This window comes from Bombina bombina, chromosome 6 (assembly GCF_027579735.1).
Source record: "Bombina bombina isolate aBomBom1 chromosome 6, aBomBom1.pri, whole genome shotgun sequence".
Classification (NCBI taxonomy): domain Eukaryota; kingdom Metazoa; phylum Chordata; class Amphibia; order Anura; family Bombinatoridae; genus Bombina; species Bombina bombina.
The window spans coordinates 51667614-51691473 of record NC_069504.1 but is presented as its reverse complement, the minus strand read 5'-3'; the positions used below and the strand labels follow the sequence as shown (position 1 = coordinate 51691473).

General features: G+C 35.9%; 1 protein-coding gene across 1 annotated transcript in view; it reads right to left on the bottom strand.

Moving 5' to 3' along the window:
• PODXL (podocalyxin like) overlaps positions 1-18942 on the bottom strand; it is a 238120-nt gene extending 219178 nt beyond the window's left edge. Inside the window, exon 1 of the mRNA XM_053716395.1 lies at positions 18657-18942. Coding sequence (XP_053572370.1) covers positions 18657-18699 — 43 coding nt within the window. The 5' untranslated portion in view covers positions 18700-18942. The remainder of the gene's footprint in view (positions 1-18656) is intronic.
• Between the last annotated feature and the right edge of the window lie 4918 nt (positions 18943-23860).

Below are 23860 nucleotides of genomic sequence, written 5' to 3'. Positions count from 1 at the left end.
TTTTAAGCAACTTTCAAATTTTCTCCTATTATCAATTTTAATTTGTTCACTTGGTATCTTTATTTGAAAAAGCAAAAATGTAAGCTTAGGAGCCGGTCATTTTTAGTTCAGCCCTGAGTAGTGCTTGCTGATTGGTGGCTATATTTAGACACCACAAAGCCAGCACTACCCAGGTTCTGAATCAAGAATGGGCCAGCTCCTAAGCTTACATTCTTGCTATTTCACATAAAGATACCAAACGAATGAAGAAAAATTGATCAATGTGGAAAATTAGAAAGTTGCCTAAAATTGCTGCTCTATCTCAATCATGAAAGTTTAATTTAGAAATTAAAAATAATTTAAAATGCAATATTTCAAATGAGATATTTATTATTTATTTTGCACTTAACTGATAATTTAATATTACATTTTAAATGTAATATTATTATCATATTTGTATACACTAGTATTGTATTGTATTTCAATTTACATTCATTTTAAGACACTTTTTTAATTTACTTCTATTTTCAAATTTACTTTGTTCTCTTGGCATACTTTGTTTAAAGGTAGGCTCATGAGCAACAATGCACTACTAAAAACTAGCTGGTGATTGGCACATATGCCTCTAGTCATTGACTCATCAGAAGTGTTCAGCTAGGTCACAGTGAACTGATTTAACTTTGTTTAACTCCTTTTCACAAAGGGCCTAATTCTCTACGATTCTCTGGTCTGGTGAGATTCTGTAAGATGCCTCGTCAGTATTACTGTGCATCCCATTAAGTGGCAGAATAGTTTTTTTCTAGACCCCCTGTAAGCTAGCTTTATATTTTATTATTATTATTATTATTATTATTATTATTATTATACTTTATTTATGAAGCACCAACATATTCCACAGCGCTGTCCATGGATACAATCCATTTAAATAAAACAATGATATAAAACTTGTAAGAGACAGGACAGAATTTACAAACACATACAGGAGGAATTGAGGGCCCTATTCCAGTGGGAACTTACAATCTAGAAGGGTAGGAGGTTGAGAAACAGGAGGTGAGGACTGCAAGATTGAGAAAGATGTTAATGCAGAGTTAGAGGAGGGAAATGTTGTTAGGTAAGAGAAATATTATAGAGTTGGGTGGTAGGCTTCTCTGAACAGAAAAGTCTTCAGGGAGCATTTAAAGGAAGAAAGATTAGAGCAAAGCCTGACAGCACGAGGGAGAGTGTTCTAGAGCCTGGTTTCTCAACAGCCGGGCCGTGGCCCAGTACCGGGCCGTGATAGCCCTGCTGGTGGGCCCCGGCCTGTCATGCCTCCACTGCACACTCTTACCCCACTGCACACCAAGGGCAGGCTGATACCAATCAAGGTCCCAGGAACACTGTCTCACACTGAACAAAATGTATTAAATTGTATGCAAATGAACATGGTAGCCTCCATGCCCTGCCCCCAACAGGCCCCTCAACCTCCAGAGCCAGGACCCCCAACATTAAGGTCCAGAGAAAGGGTACCCAACCTCCAGGGCCAAACCCCACACTCCATGTCCTCACAGTGACAGACCCCCGCCAGGGCCCCTCTAAACCCACACTTTTTTTGCTTAGTTACTGATAGGGCAACTGAAAACTCCAGCTTAAAGGGACACTCAGCTTAAATTCAATTTTCATGATTCAGAAACAGTATGTAATTTTAAACAACTTTCCAATTTACTTACATTAAAAAAAATGTGCACAGTCTTTTATATTTACAATTTTTGAGTCACCAGATCCTACTGAGCATGTGCAGGAATTCACAGACTATAGGTATATGCATTTGTGATTGGCTGATTGCTATCACATGGTACAAGGGGAGTGGAAATATACATAACTTTGAAATTTGTTATAAAAAAATCTACTACTCATTTGAAGTTCAAACTAAGTGCTATTGCATTGTCTTGCTATCTTGCATTTGTTGATTATGCAAATCTAATGTGTTGACTGGTCCTTTAAGGAATGCACCAGGATCCGAGGAGATGTCATTTGTGGGCCCCCCTACTTGCTGGTCCCTCGGCCCAGGTCCTATTTGCCTGGCTGATCAGCCCGCCCCTGCTGCTCACTTTATATATATACATGTCTAGCTAAAATTTACCGGGCCTTGAGGTCACTTTGGTTGAGAACCACTGTTCTAGAGGGTAGGTGCTGCACGACAGAAGTCCTGCAGTCTAGCATGAGAGGAGGTGATAGTCGCAGATGCAAGGAGCAGATCATTATTGGATCTTAGTGGGCGGACTGGAATATACTTGTGTATTAGAGAGGATAGGTAGAGGGGAGCGGCGTTGGTGAGAGCTTTGTATGTAAGGGTGAGAATTTTGAATTTAATTCTGCTGTGAATGGGGAGCCAATAAAGGGACTCACAGAGAGGTCCAGCAGATAGAGGGGAAAGGTGGATCAGCCTTGCAGAGGCATTTAGGATGGATTTATAGGGCCAGTGCTTATGGTCTTCAGCAGACATCACTTCTGCCTATGCTGGCTGGAGAGTTTCTGGCAGCAGATCCTAAACTGTGACCACTCGTGTTCTTCATCAGCTGGGTGTTATCGCCCTGCGCCTCCAAATCAGCACCATGCGCTGTGTGATCTGTGCATGCTGCGTTCCCCCTGCTCAGCCCATTGGAGCTGCTTGACCTGTGGCGAGTTGTACTGTACTGACCACTAGGGAATCTCTGGCCAGGCGGTGGGCCCTCTTACCTGCGGGCCAGGATTGCCTACACTGAATATGCTTTATGTTAAGGTGAGACATTAAATAGTATAACACTCAGTAAAATAAGATGGTGATTTCTGTCCACGCTGGAGAGTTTTTGAGCATTGGGCGCATAGTTATGTGCAAGAAATAGAATCTAACATATTTCAGCATTTTCATTTTGCACTTTTATGTCCCTTTAAGACATTTATTTGGGATTCAGTTGTATTCTGCTTACAAAAGCTGAGTGTTTAACAGCCAGTTAGAAAACCGTTTAAAGGGAAAGGAAACCCCAAAATGTTATTTCATGATTTGGATATAGCATTTAATTTTAAACAACTTTCCAATTTAATTCTATTATTATTTTTTCTTTATTCTCTTGATATCCTTTGATGAAGGTGCAGCATTTCACTAATAACAGCTAGCTGAACACATCTAGTCAGCCAATCACTAGAGACAAATGTGTGCAGGCACCAATCAGCTGCTAGCTCCCAATAGTGTATGATATGTGTCTATTCTTTTTTCAACAAGGGATACCAAGAGAACAAAAGCACATCTGGAAATAAAAGTGAATTTAAAAGTGTTCTATCTGACTCATGCAAGTTTAATTTTGTCTTTCCTATCCTTTTAAGGAAGTGGGATGAGAAGTTGGTTTTAATGTTAGCCAAACATTTTTTTTGGGCAGCTCAGGTGTATTTATAGATAGCTGGAATTTCGAATAGCTTGACATGATTTAACCAAACCTTCTCCAACACTCAAGTTTGTTAAAAGAGAGGGCTGGTGAGAACATGGGAAAGATTAAAGGCATAGTAAACCCAAATGTTTTCTTTCATGGTTTAGATAGAGCATCCAATTTTAAGCAACATTCTCATTTCTCCTATGATCAATTTTTCTTTGTTCTCCTGTTATCTTTATTTGAAAAGCAATAATGCAAGCCTAGGAGCCGGCCCATATTTGGTTCAGCACCTGGGTTGTGCTTGCTGATTGGTGGCTAAATGTAGCCACCAATCAGCAAGCGCTATCCAGGCTGCTGAACCAAAAATGGGTCAGATCCTTAGCTTATATATTACAGCAGTTAATGGAGCACTATGCTTTAAATTCTATTTCTAAGCAGCGTCACGGTTCAGTAAGACTTACTTGAGGTTCCAGGCTGACCCCTTTATTTCCTCCCCTGTCTAAAACCTTATTTGATCTGTAATTTTCTGTAATATATGACTTATGTCTGTTCCAAACAGGAGTTGCTTTAAAGTTTGTGCCGCTGCTGTCTATGCACACAGAATTCTTTGTTTTCAGTAATATCCGATTATCTTCTAGTACAGCCAAACTCTGTATACCACACTGACCTTATGGGAAGCAAAAGAAGACAGATATACTACAGTTTTCTTTTGAAGCTAATTTTCTAATATGTAAAAAAGCTCTGCAAATAATAGTGATTTTTTTTTTTTTATTTCAAGTAAAGAGGTATTTTAGATTAAAATTAAAGCATTTGATTGAACTCATTAATTTTTATTTCTATTCTGTAGCACTGGAATTGAAACTTCTGTGTTAAATTGCCGCAAAGTGGTTAAAGAGACATAAAACCAAACATTTTCCTTCATGATTCAGATAGAGCATACCATTTTAAACAAGTTTTCAGGTTACTATTATCTAATTTGCTTTGTTCTTTTTGTATCCTTTGTTGAGATGCATACCTAGGTAGGCTCAGGAGCTGGGAGTTAGCTGCTGATTGGTGTCTGCATATATATGCCTCTTGTCATTGGTTTAGTGATGTGCTCAGCTAGTTCCCAGTAATGCATTGCTGCACCTTCAATAAAGAAATCAAGCAAAATTTATAATAGAAGTAAACTGGAAAGCTGTTTAAAATTGTATTCTCTATCTGAAGCAGGAAATAAAATGTTTGGGTTTCATGTCCCTTTAAGGGAACATAAGCCCAAAAACCTTTTTAGTTAGCAAATAGTTAATTACTGGTGTGTTTGATATTGGTAAGTTCCTGTCAATATGTTTGTAAGGTTCCTCTTAAACAATAAAGAATAAATATAGAAGTAAATGTTCTGTTATGGTAAACATCAAAGTGTATGAAAATCTCATTTGAAATGAATTATCGTTTTAAAACAATCCTAGTTGTTTAGTTTTGCCACATGATTATTTATGCCAATGTATGCTGGCTAGCATGGACGATATTTTTTTTTAACTGTGTAAGTGATATATTTATCAAGCATTTGAAATTGTAGCAAATAAACTTGTTAAAATATTTTTTATGCGTGAAAAAATGTTACATTAAAGAAATAGTCTAGTCAAAATGAAATAATTTCTAATTTACTCCTAGTATCAATTTTTCTTTGTTCTCTTGGTATCTTTATTTGAATGTAAGCTTAGCAGCCAGCCCATTTTTTGTTCAGCACTTGAGTAGCGCTGATTGGTAGACACCAATCAGAAAGTGCTACCCAGGAGCTAAATAAAAAATGGGCCGGCTCGTATGCTTACATTCCTGCTTTTTCAAATAAAGATACCAAGAGAACGAAGAAAAATGATAATAGGACTAAATTAGAAAGTTGCTTAAAATTGTATGCTCTATCTGAATCATGAAATAAGTTGTTTAGGTTCCATATCCCTTTAAATTATCGTTAAATACAATAGAACTGCATAATCAACAAATGCAATAAATAAAAGACAATGTTATAGCATTTAGACTCCGATTCTAAAGAAAATTGCGGGTATAGATGTGGTTTTCCACACCAACAACCGCAGGGGCAGCCCTCGTGGAACTGTATAACTAAAGGGGCTGTCCCTGCGAGTGGCGAGATGTCTCTCATACAAATAATGGAGGTAAAAGTCTGCAACCAGCGTGTTTTAAAAGATGAATATTACACTTAATACAGATCAAATGATGCTGTTTTCAGTGCACTGTACCTTAAATTCGCTGTGATTTCCTTTCAGAATAATTAGTGTTTTGAGTATTTTGGTGAAAACTCGCAACAAGTTCTGCCCATTTTTTAGAAAAAACAACCATTACACTTTATTTTGTACATTTAAGTATGATTTTTTTTGTATTTTAAAATTACAAATTTTATTGTGCACTTTTGTAATGTATGCATCCCCATTTATTAAAGGTCTTGCGGACCTAATCCGACAGGGCGGATCAGCTCTGTAAGACCTCGCTGAATGCGGAGAGCAATTCGCTCTCCGCATTTAACATTGCACCAGCAGCTCATAAGAGCTGCTGGTGCAATGCCACCCCCTGCTGACTCGCGGCCAATGGGCCGCCAGCAGGGAGCTGTCAATCAACCCGATCGTACTCAATCAGGTTGATTTCCGGCGATTCCTGTCCGCCTGCTCAGAGCAGGCAGAGCAGACAGGGTTATGGAGCAGCGGTCTTAAGATCACCGCTTCATAACTTGTGTTTCTGGCGAGTCTAAACACGGGCCCACAAGCTCCGTACAGAGCTTGATAAATGGGCCCCCAGGGATCTTTTTAGAATCGTTGCCTTAGTCTAAATTTCAAATTAGATTTTTTTCTAAAAATTTTAAAATGTCCTTCCCTTTCCATGCAACCTGTATCATGTGACAGCCATCAGCGAATCACAGAGTCATATTTATACACATTGTATAAATAGCTGTACCAGACTGTGCCAGCAAGGTGCTATTTGTGCCTTACCTAAACAGAATAATTTAATGTTGTTGCTGGCATCTACAACACTGAACACAAATCTAGCATAACTAAATGTAGTTTTTTCAGAAACATCTCATTTATCATGTTAAATATGCTGATATTTGACAGTGCACCAGGCTCACTTGTCTCTGATAACGCAGGCATGTTTTTATTACATTTATTCAAAGATAAAATGAACTATTTTTTCCACTTACAGTTTCCAAAAATGTTCTAGCTTAAAAAAAAAAAAAAAAAAAAAAGGTTTTGAGTATTATCCAAAAGAGAGAGGTGAGTCTGTACCAGTCTCATTTGTTCTTTAAAATGACCTCCCTCTCTAAAAGAACAAAAATACAATGAGCATTCTTAAATGTTTGCACATAAAACAGATGTTAGCAAGAAAGTTTCGCACGTTGCCATGTGAACGCTGCAACACTTCTAAACACAAACTTCTACTCATGGCTCATAGTGGACTTTCTCTGTGCTCTGTTCTTTGCTTTTCAGAAACATACGAGAAAAATCAAGAGGGTGTCCAACATTTCCAATAGTAGAACTGCAATGTCATTTTTTTCCACACTTAAAGAGACACTGAACCAAAAATGTCTCTTTCGTGATTCAGATAGAGCATGAAATTTTAAGCAACTTTCTAATTTACTCCTATTATCAATTTTTCTTCATTCTTTTGCTATCTTTATTTTAAAAGCAGGAATGTAAATCTTAGCAGCCAGCCCATTTAAGGTTCAGCACCATGGATAGCACTTGCTTTTTGGAGGCTGACATTTACCCACCAATAAGCAAGCATAACCTAGGTTCTCTAAACAAAAATGGGCCGGCTCCTATGCATCACATTCCTGCATTTTAAATAAAGATAACAAGAGAATGAAGAAAAATTGATAATAGGAGTAAACTAGAAAGTTGCATAAAATTGCATGCTCTATCTGAATCATGAAAGAACAAATTGGGTTTAGTGTCCCTTTAAAGGGACACTGAAGTCAAAATAAACTTTTATGATTCAGAAAGAGAATTAAGTTTTAAGACACTTTCCAATTAACTTCCATTATCAAAATGTGCACAGTCTTTTTATATTCACACATTCTGGTGAACAAAATTCTGCTGAGAATGTGCACAAGTTCACAGGATATATGTATACTAGTCTGTGATTGGCTGATGTCTGTCACATGATACAGGGGGCCGGATAATAGGAGAAAATAAAAAAAATCATAAAAAAATTGACTGCTTATTTGAAATTCAGAGTAAGTGCTATTGTATTGTCTTTTTATTACTCTACTGAATGGAAAATATATAATATGTATTGAACACAACAATATCAGTGTAGATATTATAAGCCTACAATAAATATATAAATATATCATTTTAACACCCACTCCACTTTTAAAAGGAACAACAAAGTCAAATTAAACTTTCAAGGTTTAGTTAAAGCATACAAATCAAAACAAAAATTCCAATTTACTTCTGCAATTAATACCCTTTGTTGAAATGTAAACCTAAATAGCCTCAGGAATGTGTACGTGCCTTTAAGCACTCTATGGCAGCAGGGTTTACAACGATGTTTGCAGCAATGTTATACATTATTGCAAACACTGTTGCCACAAACGAGCACGCTTCTGAGCTCCACTGAATCTACCTAGGTTTACTCTTCAACAAAGGATACCAATGAAACAAAGCAAATTCGATAATAGAAAATGAGCTATGGTCATTACGTTAGTATAACAATATGTAGCGGGGTTAGCCTTAAGAAGTATGCAGTTTGCATTTACAGCTCTGAGAATTTTAAAATGAACTATTTACTAAAGTTAAATTACATGAAAAGGGGGCCAAATAAATAATGAAAGTATATTGCAAAGTTGTTTTACATTAATAATACCTACCTTGTACAGGTATAATAATTCTCAGAAACATGCTACTATATTTAACGGTGCCTGCTAGAGTTATTTTCTACAAGAAACAAGGACTGTTCCTGACTTAGTGAGTCATAGAAACACAGCTCTTTTTTTTCATTGGATTAATAGATTTTATCCTGGACAACCTTCTGAAAAGAATAATTGTTAGTTTGGTGCTCACGTATGGAGAACACATGATCTGCGGTAGAAAATGTTTTCCCAGGGCATTAACAAATATTTTGTGCCGTTGTCTCTCAGTCATGCATCTATAAACAGGGCATTGCAAAGGAAAGCTGCTTCTATAAAAAAATAAATGCAAAGTAAAAGGACAAATTTAATCTGACACCTCACACATTATGGCTTCATTGTGAAGCTTACTTGTGAAAAAGCTTTGGGAGACACCTGCTATTTGGAAAAGATGTAATGAAAAATGGCAATGGTTAACCCCTTCACAACGGGAATTTCAGAGGAAAATGCCAAAATACCAGAGAATATAGAGCCATGTTTTTAAAAAAAATATATTTACCTATCAAAACTATATATTTTTTTGAAGTAGACAATCCAAGGTATTGATCTAGGCCCATTTTAATATATTTCATGCCAACATTTAACCGCCAAATGTGATCATATAAAAATATAAAATAAAAAAAAAACAAAAAAACTTTTTCACAAACTTTGGGTTTCTCACTGAAATGATTTATAATCCGCTTTCATATGGTAATGGAGCACAGATTGTTCTCCGTTACCATAGGAAGACAGGTGGCCTGCAGCTCAGGAACAGCAGCAGTTGGAACTTGACATCCAAGACTGACATAACGTAGATCTACGCTATGCGGTATGATGGGCTATGTAACGCATGATGTAGATCTACGTCATATAGGCTGAAGGAGTTAAAGACACAGCTAGACAGCTGGAGTACAGGAAACATGTACCAAAATACGTGACTTTTGGAAAAATAAGATTATATTCAAAGGGACATAAAGATCAATAATAAAATCCCTTAATGTGGTAGAACAGAGTTGGCCAATTGGTTGGCGTAGGGGCCTCATGCAACCCTCTGAAATTGATAGCCCCTGGGAAAAAGGAGAAATATAAATGCGTGCTTTGGGTGGCCAAAACCCAAAAGAGCCCTTTAAAAGGGAAAAGAGAAGATGAGAGTGCACTGCAACCCACACCTAAATCCCCTGTGCCACGGAACATTTTTAGGAAGTATATTATAATTTGTGTGTTTAATAATCATACATTTATATGTGTCCCTTAAGGCTTTGGAAATATTGACCTATGGTCCACATGTATAAGGAAGTTGCCCATTCCTGTGCTAGACCATTTCATTGGTGCACTATTGCTTGTACGGAAGAGTTGAAGTCAGCTCCAGACTATCAATGCATTATAATACACAGCCACTAAGCCAATCAGAAGTGACATATTGGTGTAGCCACCAATCACAGGCTATTATTTTCAACTCAGTATCTACAGTGCACTGCTGGTCCAGAGCTGACTTTAAATGTGTTAAGTAATAGTGCAATAATAAAATACTCTAGCACATTGGAGAATTTGCATATTGTTCTTGGCACTGGTGCACCAGTTTATCTAGGTGTTTAACTCTTCTACAGAGGATACACAGAGTAGTGAGTAAAATAAAAAAAAAGTTATCATGAAATAGAGCACTTTATTTTCAACTCCTGTGTCCCTTTAAATGGTTTTGTGGTAGCCGTGCAGGACATCATGTACTGATGGTGATGGTCTATGTATCCTGCAGATGGAAACTCCAGATCAGACCATATCCTATATTTATATAACTCCAAGGTACAGGAATGCAGAGAATTCCACAGATTGCAAAGTTCTGACAATCACTTCACATAAATAATTACTGAAGCGAAAAAACTAAATAAAGCTTTACAGACAAAAAGCTCAAATAAAATTAAAATATGAAATGATCTCAAGTTTAGAATTAAATAAGAATATTATTATTATTATTATTAGTAGTAGTATTAATAATAGTGCTACTATTAATACATTTAAAATGTGTTTGTTAATCAGTTTAGTTTAATTGTAAGTATTATATAGTTATGTTTACAAAGGTTAAAAAAATAATCAGCAGAGTTTGATTTAACCCTTTCTCTACTAGGAATTTCAAAGAAAAACTTGCCCAAGTACTGGAGAATTTTTAACATTTTTGCTATCACTCATCTTAAACAGAAATACAGCCATTTATTCATGTGAATTAAGAAATTATGAAATATATATATATATATATATATATATATATATATATATATATATATATATATATATATATATATATATATATATATATATATATATATATAAAGAAAATGATCACATTCCACAAAAACCTGTAGCTTTCTAACTGTAGAAGAAAAAAATCTCAAAATGTGTTCATTGGCATCTTCTGATTGAGATAATTTCATCAGTAAAGGGACACTGAACCCAATTTTTTTCTTATGTGATTCAGATAGAGCATGCAATTTTAAGCAACGTTCTAATTTACTCCTATTATCAATTTTTCTTTGTTCTCTTGCTAACTTTATTTAAAAAAGAAGGCATCTAAGCTAAGGAGCCTGCCAATTTTTGGTTCAGTACACTGGGCAGCACTTGTTTATTGGAGGGTGAATTTATCCACCAATCAGCAAGAACAACCCAGGTTGTTCACCAATAATGGGCTGGCATCCAAACTTACATTCTTGCTTTTCAAATAAAGATACCAAGAGAATGAAGAACATTCGATAATAGGAATAAATTAGAAAGTTGCTTAACATTGCATGCTCTATATGAATCATGCAAGAAAAATCTTGGGTTCAGTGTCCCTTTAAGGTCTTTATCTAAAATACTTATAACCCTAATAGAAAATTCGAATATATAGGGGATTCTGTACGCAGAAAGCAGCGTAATGGGATTTATATTGGCTGCTGGATTTAATTTTGAAAATGCCCTCTGCTCTTTGCTAAATTAGCTCTATGGAATGAAGTGTTCCTATCCAGCGAGCCCGATTATATTCAATAGGGAAAATCTCACCACTCGCAGGGACTGCCCCCTTTTTAAGATCATTTCACCTGGGCAGCCCCTGCAAGGGTCGGCGAGAAAGACCACATCTGAACCCTCAAAGTTTAGACCATCGAGCACCTAGTATGAATTACCTATGAGCTTATGAACATTAGCAGGAAGTAACCATCATCTTCCATTAAAGCGGAAATACACAATTTTAAAGGGATATGAAATTCAATTTTTTTCTTTTATGATTCAGATAGAGCATGCAGTTTTAAGCAACTTGTAGCCACCAATCAGCAATCGCTACCCAGGTGCTGAACCAAAAATGGGATGTCTCCTGAGCTTACATTCCTGTTTTTCAAATAAAGAGACCAAGAGAATGAAGAAAAATTGATATTAGGAGACAATTAGAACGTTGCTTAAAATTGCTGCTCTAGCTGAATCATAAAAGAAAAAAATATACCTTTAAAGAGTTTTTACCTTTACAACTTTTCAGGTAACCTGGACATTTAAAGTATCTAAAAAAAATAATATTTCACACACAATTATTTGATGAACCAGGAACGTAATATACTCAGAACAACACAATTCTCAAGCCATGATGAGCCATCCAATTTGCTATATTTTCAGTCTCATGTACCTCTACACATTGATTAGAAACCTCTGACAAAGAACATTTGACATTTTATTGCAATGGAAGATTTAAGTAGGAGTAAAGCCCATTAATTATTTTTAGTCCAGTAGGTTAAACTGGCAGCATCTGGAGCCAACAGCAGACTAAGAGATTTTCTTGAGAGTTTAATGAAAAATCCTGTGAATAAGCGCAAGATAAACACTGAGTGGGAGACATCACGTTTACAGCGTCAGTGTAAACAACTTATGTAGCTGACCAGCTTCCCTGCAAAATAACAGCATTCCTTGCAGCTAAGCATTCTGGGTAGAGGCATGCAAATGAGGATCTGAATGCATCACATGCTAAACTTATGCACATTAAAGAGACACTATATATAAAAGTTTTACTTATAGAACTTCCTAAGTAAAATTGTGATATTTAAAGAATCTCTCAGCCCTACTAGGGTCACTATATTTCTTTATTTTCTGACCCATTTTTGTCGCATTCAGGCTGCCTTGGCTGCCCACAAGCAGAATATATTTATCAGAATAGTGTCACTAGATAACACTGGTGTGTGCTCCTTGTCCTATGGTTGGTCATGTAAAGCTGTGTCACTCATACATGGGATGATACGTATGACACCAGTGTCTTACAAAGTCACTGATGCTAAGGGACTTCTACTGGTGCACGGCCAGAGGTACTAGATTGCAACATTGTTTGAGCTGAAAACAAAGAAGAAATTTAGCAATATCAGGCCTGAGAGATCCATCAGACATCACCTCAATACACATTTATTGTCCTTTTAAAGACAAATTTCTCAGAACTTGTGAGTTTTACACCATTTCTGTTTCCTACCAACAGGGAATTATTTGAGAACATGAAACCCTGAGATTGTGTCAGCCATGCCCACACCAGACCTTAGACTAGACCTCTAGTCTTTAAGATCTTCTCAACCACAAATCCAAATCAGACCTCAGATCTGACTACTGACCCTGCAACAGCACTGTCAACCATGTATCTGCATCAACCTCATATCAGACCTCAATGCCTGAAATGGTGTGCTGCCTTTCAAACACCATATGTGGGAACTCTCTGTGAAGGGGAAAGGAAAAGGGAGTGACCACTAAAGCCTGGTTGCCACATTACAACTAAGTCAGATAGAGATGTGACAATCATTGTGGTACTGTATGGTGTGAAGAGAAGTGGTACCTTGTCCTTAATGTAACCCTCTTGTTGAATCCCAACAAAGAAACTCACTAGTGGATAAAAACAAAACACTGACATCTATGTTTTACTACACATAATTGATTATTACTATTCTTTTAAGTGCTTTGATTCTGTATTTTATATTTTCTTTTTAACCTGCTTACACTTACTGTTCACAGAAATGTGATTTGCACAAATTATAATTATTTACAAATATTTCAGGGGTGTGCATGTGTCTTTAGCAGTGTTTGCAACAATATATAAACATTTTTAAACATTGTTGCAAGCAATGCTGCCAGAAGGATAAAACATATTTGCATGCTCCTGAGCTCACCTAGGATTACTCTTTAACAAAAGATAGCAAGAAAACAAAGCAAACTTGATAATAGAAGTAAAATTAAAATGTATTTAAAATGTCATGCTCTATCAAATCCATATAAGTTAAATGTTGACTTTATTATCTTTATAAAAGTAAGTAATGTTCATGCTTTGTATATTTATATGTATATTTTATAAATTGCACTGCACTTTGTATTTTTTACTATGTGAAATAATGGTCAATATTTCAGATAGTATAATGAAAAGGGATATTCTCTGAAGTTCTCTCATAGCTCTCTCATAGCTCTCATCACATTCTCTAAGCTTTTTACACCTGTAAGTCTCACTGGTTTACCTTGTTAGAAGCCTGCCCATGTCTGAAGAACTATATGGCAGCAGTTTTGCAAGAATGTTTTCCATTTACAAGAGCACTAAATAGCAGCACTATTTCCTACCATTTTGTGCTCCTGACATCTACCTAAGTACCTCTTCAGCACAGAATACCATGGGAACAAAGTAAATTTGATAATAGAAGTAAATTGGAAACCTTTAAATTGTATGTTCTGTCTGAATCACAAAAGAAAATGTTTGGGTTTCATATACCTTTAAAGGGACAGTATACACTCATTTTCATATAACTGCATGTAATAGACACTACTATAAAGAATAATACGCACAGATACTGATATAAAAATCCAGTATAAAACTGTTTAAAAACTTACTTAGAAGCTGTCAGTTTGGCTCTGTTGAAAAGGTAGCTGGAAAGCCCACTGCAAGTGGCAAATAAGACACTCCCCCCCTCCCCCTTCTTTTGCTTATGAAAAGACCCTTTACACAAACAGGAGCAAGCTGGAGTAGGTAGCTGACGGTATTCTGATAAAACTTTGGGGCTTGGTTAGGAGTCTGAAAATCAGAGCAATGTTATTTAAAAATAAGCAAAACTATACATTAATTTAAAAAAAAAACTTTATGGGCTATATAAATAGATCATCCCTTTAAGGTCACTCTCCCCTGTGATATTTTTTTTTTCTCTTAGAGACATTCTATGGGGGGCAGTTTTCATCTCTTTGGGACTTCCAGCTTCTCCCCTTTTGCTAAGTGAATTCAACAAGTTCCGCTCCTGTGAAGTCTGCTAGAGGATTTAATCCCAAGCAGGAGAATTTTTTTATTTTTTTTTGAGAATCAGTTCCTAAGTATTTTTAGCAGCATCTCACCCATTTTAAACAAGAAGCTTTTCAAGAAGCTTTTCTCTGTGCATTTCTCATTAGGGGTTTCCAGGTTCAGATAGTTTTCTTTAAAAATAAAGAAAATGTAATTTAAAATGCACTTTAGTACATAATTGCAATATGCTTTTTTAAAAAGGTATCACAGATTTTGGTATAACTTTATTTCTTGTAGGTCATGTGCAGAAGCGTCCAACACTCACACGGATAGTCTGTGGGTTGTTGAAGAAAAAAGTTACTATAAAACTTGTAAGATATATCCAAAGGAATATTAAAGCCTTTGAGATTGTAATATAACATGTTTAATTATATGTAGTAGAAAATGGCCCGTTTATAACTGCACGTAATTGGCCTCAGCAGAGAAAGAAACCTAGCTTACAACATGGCAGAACCCAATGCTTTATACAGACTAAGGTGCCTATTTAAGAACTTGTGAGCAGACATGATCCGATATTGCGGATCATGTCCGCTGCACATCGATAAATGCGGACAACATAAGCTGTCGGCATTTATCATTGCACCAGCAGTTCTTGTGAACTTCTGGTGCAATACCGCCCCCTGCAAATTTGCGGCCAATCGCCTGGTAGCAGGGGGTCTCAATCAACCCAATCGTATTGGATCGGGTTGATTTCCGGCGATGTCTGTCTGCCGCCTCAGAGCAGGCGGACAGGTTATGGAGCAGCGGTCTTAGAAATAAGGGGCATCAAGATCCATAAGGATCTTGATAAATATGCCCCTAAAACTTTACACTTATATAGTAAAAGGAATGTGAGAGTGGTTTCTTTATTTTGATGCTTGGTTCTGATAAACAGTGCACTCTGGGCATATATATACTGTCATATCTATCTATCTATCTATCTATCTATCATCTATATATATAATTATTTTTTTAACTAAACGGATAAAGAGTTGTGTTTATTAACATTTGGTTTGAGCATAATGAAAAACATTGAAAACATTGGGGGGAAAATACTTACACAGCAAAGAAATGCTACTTGGGGCAGCAATGTGCACCTGTTTTTATAATTTATACATTTGAATAAAGCAGAAATATAAAACTACTTATTATTTATTACATTTATTTATTTATTTATTGCAGTTGTTCTTCTATAAAACTGTTAGGAAAGATATAAATGAGCTTTTACAGTGTAGAATGTAGCAGGGTTAGCCTTTCTGGTTTATGAAGTATGTACTCCCAATTCTTTTGGGAATTTGGAAAACCGACAGGTTTTAAGTGTCAGGAACATTCTAGTGCAACAATGGTTCTTGCACTATTGATGCTGCAATTCTATGTATTTAACACCCTTGCTACTTCCACAGCTGATTGGCTCATGAGCTGCTTCCAGACTGGCACAAGCAGTTCTCTGTAGCTCCTGAGGAGTTTAACTATGTGTTTAACCCTTTTGTGGAATGCAAATGAAAACATGCAATATTTGTATTGGAATATCCCTTTAAATGATAGAAACACAGATAAAGTTATTAATGAAAGTGTAGAATAAGGTAATTAGACTCAACAGATAGCAGATTTATGCTCAGTGATAACGTTTGCAGGATTTTGGTATAAAATCTGAATTTAATTTGAAGAAAATAGTAAAATATTGTTTATCTCTGTTAATTGTATACATTACTTGCTTATTTTTGTAATTCTGCCAACAAAATTCTTTACTGGCCAATTAACTGGCAACTGGGCTAACAAAATATGTATCTCTGAAGTTATTTTATAGCTTTACCATGTTATTAATACTATGCATGAGTGTTTCATTACTGTGTATGCTTTAAAGGGATATGAAAAACAAAATGTATCTTTCATGATTCAGATAAATAATGTAATTTCAACCAACTTTACAATTTACACCTGTTATGTAATTTACTTTGTTCTTTTGGTATCATTTGTTGAAAAGCATACCTAGGTAGGCTAATAAGTAGCAATACAATACAGGGAGGGGCTAGCTGCTGATTGGTGGCTGCACATATATAACTGTTGTCATTGGTTTAATGGTCAGCTAGTTCCACTTTGCTTTTTCTTCAACAAACAACACTAAGAGAATGAAACAAATTTGACAATAGAAGTAAATTGGAAACTTGTTTAAAATATTATGCTCTATCTGAATCATGAAAGTTAAAAAACAATGTGTTTCACGTCCCTTTATGTAATTTGAATCATTAGTTTGTTTATTTAACTAAGTTTCACTGACAATTACATCTTTTCACAAAATGGCAAAAATCATTTGTAACTTAAGCTGTGAGTTATTTAAAATTTACCAGCTTTTGCTTTCAATCAGTTACATAAATCAAGTAAGCCATGAAATCTGTAATAAACTGTTACGCTACTAATTGCTTAATTGTTTTTTGTTGTAAACTCCAATGAATGAAACTGACAATTTTGTGTTTTAACTTTTTTTGTAAGCAAAGACCTGCCATAAAATACACAAATTAAAAATTGTGCATAAGCAATGAAATTGTTTTAAAAAGAAAAGGATAATGGAATAAGACATATACTATAATGTTGGAACCTGTACATATACTATAATGTTGGAACCTGTACCTTTAAATATACAGAGAACAAAAGCAAGTTCATTCACATACCAGTTATAAACTTTACAACTGCAAAAAAACAAAACAAAACAAAAAAAAACCTTCCATTAATTTCTATGAAGATTTTTGCCCCTATTACTGTTTCTTAATTTTACAACTGGTATGTGATCTAGCCCATTATAAAAACCCTTTTACAATAGAGCTGACAATTCATTTTCCCAAATGTTTTATATAAGAAAACAGGGATACAATAGGAACTTTACACCTTGTTCAAATGACCAGCCTAGCCCAGTGTATTACAACAAGCTTTGTGGGCTAATGTGATCTAATGTGAGAACACATCAAGGTTGTCTAGACTAAGGTCCCTGAGCTATGATGTGGCCCTTAGCTACTTTTTTTATCTCACCCTCATCAGCCTCTTCATATTTGCAACACACACAGTTCTTGTTTGATTTCTAACTGTTTCATATATGTATCTGTGTGCTTCCTACTGTACAACCTGTTTGTATATTTACTTAAAGGGACACTGAACCCAAATTTTTTCTTTCGTGATTCAGATAGAGCATGAAATGTTAAGCAACTTTCTAATTTACTCCTATTATCAAATTTTCTTTATTCTCTTGGTATCTTTATTTGAAATTCAAGAATAAAGATGCCGTCCTATTTTTGGTGAACAACCTGAGTTGTCCTTGCTGATTGGTGGATAAATGAATCCACCAATAAAAACATGCTGACCAGAGTACTGAACAAAAAAAAGCTTAGATGCCTTCTTTTTTTTAAATAAAGATAGCAAGAGAACGAAGAAAAATTTACAATAGGAATACATTTGAAAGTTGCTTAAAATTGCATGCTCTATCTGAATTATGAAAGAAAAAAATTGGGTTCAGTGTCCCTTTAAGAACAACATAAATAACAGTACAACTACAGAACCACAGAACAAGATGTGCAACAACTTACAAGAAGAAAATTAAGGTGCTTTCATCAGACTATAAAAATAACAGTTGTGTCCCTGAGAGTGAGTCACACCCATTAGACTAATTGCACAGGTAAAATTATATCTCATATTTCCAGTTCTAATTGATTTATTATATGGAGTTTCTTAATCATAAACCACATAGAATAAACTCATATTTTTTGTTACTTATTATCATACAATCAGTTGAAATATTTTGCCTTGAAAACATTCCTCAGAAATAAATGTAGCAATGTGTATTAATAAAATAACAATGCTGTTACAGAGTAGGATACAAATAAATCCTTATGACAACATTATCTGAAGGTCCTTGACTGACTACACTTTCATTTGGAAGTACAGCTATATAACTAAACAATGATGGACATGAAAGGGTAAATCCCAGTGCTTCTAATTCACATCACTAAAAAAAGACCCTTACAATAATACCCTGTCCCTGCCTAAGTGCTCTGTGAAGACTTCCCTGTGAATAACCAGGAGGGGAGGGGAAGGGGGCTGCTTGCAGCGGGAAGTTTTAATGAATTCAAAGGGAAATAAAAGCACTTACTCAGTGTACAGAGGAAGCTTAGAAAGAGGGTGAGTCTGCCCATGTCTGCTGAGGATGTCCTGAGGCTTCAGACAGAGGTTATCTTCTCCAGGAAAGGGGGTCACCAGTTATACTGTCTTATCCAAAATGCTGGTAAAGAGTGGCCAAGGAATCTTCTCTGCTAGTCCCAAGCACCTGTCCCTGCAGCAGGCAGTTGCTATCAGTAGACTCTAGGATGTCCCTGTGCTTGGGATTCCCTTGATGAATGATCCACTTGCTGGAGCAACTCCCCACTGAGTGAATGACTGAATAGGAAGGCGGCCCAGAGTGGGTACAAAAGGGGCATCTGACATGAACAATCCTCTCTCCAATAGGAAAGTTGGGTGGACCTTACCCAAAAAAACAATAACATAGGAAACTCCTCCTTATGCAATGCAAAAACGAGATATCTGCAGGATGCTAGTTCAGGGGAGGAATGTGTGAGGGATCCCAGTACTATAGCAATTAGAGTGTGTGTAGCCTGGCACAGAAATGCTTTATGGATATGAAGAATGCAACTATATCACATACCTGCCAACTTCAATAAATCTATTACATAATATGCTTTCATTTGCATAAGTGATGATATCACAAAAGGGATGTCCCTTCAAATCTCCTTTACTTTAAATTACCTTTTTCCCCAGGCAAATGATAACTGTAATTATTTCACCATCAGAACAGTTTTACAGTGGGAATAAATGGCAATATTATATAGACATTTTGCTGCCATAAAACATGTTGCTGGTGGTCAGATGACAAAGAAGCAGAAGGCATTTTAGTTACCAGTAGTGTGATCTGGAGAATAGACCTCACATAGTGGGTCACAATATGTCAGTGTAAGGTGACAGCTTGGATAACAGCACAAGCAGATAATCATTAGAAAGCTGCTGTGAAGCTATCATAGGCAAGAGATTGCATGGGCAAAACACTAGAGACATCTGGACTAGGAACCATATATAGAAGGATTAGTTCTGAAATATCTGTTTCTTTATGTTGAAGCTAAATATGTCTCCTATTACTGAACATGTTAGTTAGGACAGGGATATTAAATGAAAGGAGATTGGAGGTTGCCCAGGAATGTAAGTTAAACATACAGGGGTTGTCAGTGTTTATGATACAACCTTACTGTTCATATTAGTCATTGTACGAATTACCAAAATAGAGTTAAAGGGATATTCCAGTCAACATTTAAATGCAAATAGATGACTAGACATATTTGCACTATACATGTATTGACAAAAATGCTTCTAGCAAACGTTATCACTGCTTTAGTGATTGTATTTTTCTCTGCATGTGCATGTGAAGCATAGCTAGATATTCTCAGTGCACCAGCATTTTACATACTGCAGCTGCTCAGAGCGCAAGTGGGGCTTGCATGTATCAGCAATTTCGTTACCAGATGGTAAAAGCACCTTAGGCTCTTTGAGTAAGTGCTGTGTTTAAAATGCTGCTGCATAGTGCATACTTAAATACGCTTTTGAAACATCTATAGCTTTTATAAGAAACATTTTTGCTAATATATTTATATTACAAAATGCTCCTATTTTAACACTGAAATGCATCCACACAGATTCCACTATTGGCTGGATGTCCCTTTAAGCAGTTCTTGTAAAGTTATGGAATGTGTTGGTAAGTTCACCAAGTAAGTCCTGTTTTATTACACATTTAATCAAATAATATAAAGAAAACGCACAGGAAAAAACAAAATGGAATATGAACTCTGCAATTATTTCTTTTTTTAAATCATACAAAATGCCATTATTTGTAACTCTGTATTCCATATAGATGGGGTCTCTAATGCCCTAGATATCTGTGTAAAGCTGCATGGGTTAAAGGGACCTGAATATAAAAACGTAACGCTCATGGTTTAATCAGAGCATAGAACAAAACAAACAATTCACTTTTCAGTTTGCTTCTTGTATCACAATTGCATCTTTCTCTTGTTATTTTTTGTTAAAAACGTAAGTGGGCTCAGAAGAGCTCAGGAGCATGCACATGTCTTTAGCACTCTATGGCAGCAGTGTTTACAACAATGTTTGTAGCAATAGTATGCATTGTTGCAAACATGTCTGCCATATAGTGCTAAAGAAGTGCACACTCCTGAGCTCTTATGATCTTTTCTTTGCTGCACCATCATTTGTTAAAGGGGCCACTCCTTTTGGATTTTTAAATTAATACAATGAATTCAGCAAAATTAGAGATTTTGTTTTGCCTTTGTCAAAATCTGCATGCTCATATCAAGTCACCAAATACCTAACATTCACTCCTCATTCACTCACCTTAATTTAACTCCATTCACTGCAAACTGACCGATAATTGCAGATTTTCATACTCCTTACTCACCCCACTTATACCTACTACCCTCTGTGATGTGCTGAATCCTTTCTGGTACCAACACAAGACCACAACCCTCCCCATCACCTGACCTAACACCCACTCCAGCAGCATTAACCTAATACTCAAAAAATGTATATTTTCAATGTATTACAGTTTTTGTTTTTTTAATTGATTTTCCTGTGTTTGTTTATGTGTGGGAGGGTCACACCAGTAGCGATGTGGGAATCGTCCATATATGGGAAAGATAGATATGTCCATATGTCTTCTCAACCAATACATTCAAATCCTCACATAAAGTTAATCTCCCTCTGTACACGGCTTTCTCAAAACATTCCACCAAATCCACCACTGGAAGTAGATAAACTTGGTACCCGCTTCTCTAAAGCTCTCTGGGCTTGTGCGTTTCATTCCGAATCGAAATTCGGATGAATTTGTCAAATTCAGAGCTTCTGATCGATTCAAATTTCCGAATTACTGTATCAACGAAACTAACGAATAAATCTGAATTAGTTCGGATTTATTCATTACATTCGGATGGCCATGGACTAATCACAATTACACTAGTATTGTACAGTATATTAGGTTATATCACTCTGCTATGGGTTACACCTAATATTACAGTACATAATACTAGTCTAATACACATCACATCCCACCTAACACATACCGAAGTTCCGAATTTACAAATCGAATCTGAACCGAATACATTCAAATACATCCAAATTTTATTTGAATCCGAATAAATCTGAAACTAATGCATTCTAATGTATCCGAATTGATCTGAAAACGGAATTCGAAAACATCCAAATCGATCTGAAATTAATTTTTCCACCGCGCACAAGTCTATAAGAAATCTCCCCAATACTATGAGGCCCATAAAAGGTAGCGAGAAACACACACACAAAATGATTACCCTCATAGAATAACAAATGCCCACAGAAATACAGGAGATTGTAAGATCCTATACACTGAAAACAGGGTAATCTGATTTGTATTAGCCACAGGATTTAAAATGTGACCCCTGCCCCTTGCTAATTTCAGTCTCCTCATTGAAGTTTCCCTTTCCAGTAAACCCCATTACTTTCTTTGGGAGAAAATGCAATTTCCTGGGACAGCAACCTTTTTTTCTAGAGAATCAGTTGGGGCAGTCCCTGTTAGTATCTGTGTGTTTTTTCACATCTGACCTAGCAAAGTTTTGATAATCAGGCCCTGAGACTAGACAGAGGGAGAAGAACACAGGTGTACTCTAGGGGTCCTGCTATCTAAAGATATGTGGCCTCTAAAACATCTTAATAATGAATTCCAACAGCACTATGCATGTTTATCTTTATTGGAACATAAAGATCAAAGCCAATATGACAACATTTCATGGGACCAACCCTTACTCATGAATGGTGCCTCACATAAGTATATTTCCCATAAGGGATGCATACATTACAATAGGGCTCACAAAAGAAAAACTGCAATGAAATTGTTCTGTTTTAATTCGTATTTTATAGAAAAATAAAAATGCAACTGAAATTACCCAGGACAAAGTCCTAGATTCCCCCACCTGTTTAACAGATAATCTCTTGCTCTTTTAAACATTGTGTGTCTTGGTGGAATGAAGTATAAGCACAATTTGTAAAAATAAAAATACAAAATGAAAGCACATTAAAGGGACACTGTACCCAAATTTTTTCTTTTGTAATTCAGAAAGAGCATGCAATTTTAAGCAACTTTCTAATTTACTCCTATTATCAATTTTTCTTCGTTCTCTTGCTATCATTATTTGAAAAAGAAGGCATCTAAGCTTTTTTTTTTTGGTTTCAGTTCTCTGGACAGCACTTTTTTATTGGTGGATGAATTTATCCACCAATCAGCAGGGACAACCCAGGTTGTTCACAAAAAATGGGCCGGCATCTAAACTTACATTCTTGCATTTCAAATAAAGATACCAAGAGAATGAAGAAAATTTGATAATAGGAGTAAATTAGAAAGTTGCTTAAAATTTCATGCTCAGTCTGAATCATGAAAGAAAATTTTTGGGTACAGTGTCCCTTTAAGCACATAATAACCTTATTATAACCCACAAGGCCTCTTGTTTTAAACCTCAGAAGCCCCTCTTTAAAAATAAAGCCTTATAAGTTTTAATAGCCAGGTGTTTGCTGTAGTACTAATGGTCACCTGGCATGAATTAATATGCATTCATTTGATAAGAGGCTTATTGGAGTTTCTATGTGCCCATCACACTTATACCCCAAATCACTCATTTATAGGAGGATAACCCCTTCTTTGTTTTGACTGTAGAGTTTAGAAAAAAATCATACACTACTGTTAGCAACCTTGTTTATTAACATTTTAATTAACATATGCACTCCCCCCCCCCACACATTTTGTTGTAGAGTTCTCACATGTCATGATATATACATAAAATAAAGGTATAGTTTGAAACTGCTGGGTCTGCTATGTGCGTTTATCACTGAAAAAGAATGACCTACAGTGGAGATTTAATGTGAGCAGCATCTAAAAACCCAAAAACAGATCAGCACAGGGATGGAAATGGATCAGCAGTAAAGGGGTTAACTATATATTTATGTATTTATTTATTTATATTTGTAATGGGATCAGGAGTAACTGTTTTAATGGCATAATACAATCAATAATGTTTTTTGTCGCATGCATTTATTTGTTCATTGACTTGTTTGTTTTATTTAAGATGAATGCAAAACAAATGCCTATGTTTAAAATGAACGTTTTTCTGCTGCAAATGCTTCCTCCATATGAAATAAAGCATCCTACTGGTCTTTCCTGCTGCACTGTTGCATTGTTTACTCACCTTTAAATCATATGAAATAATTCCCAAGTTT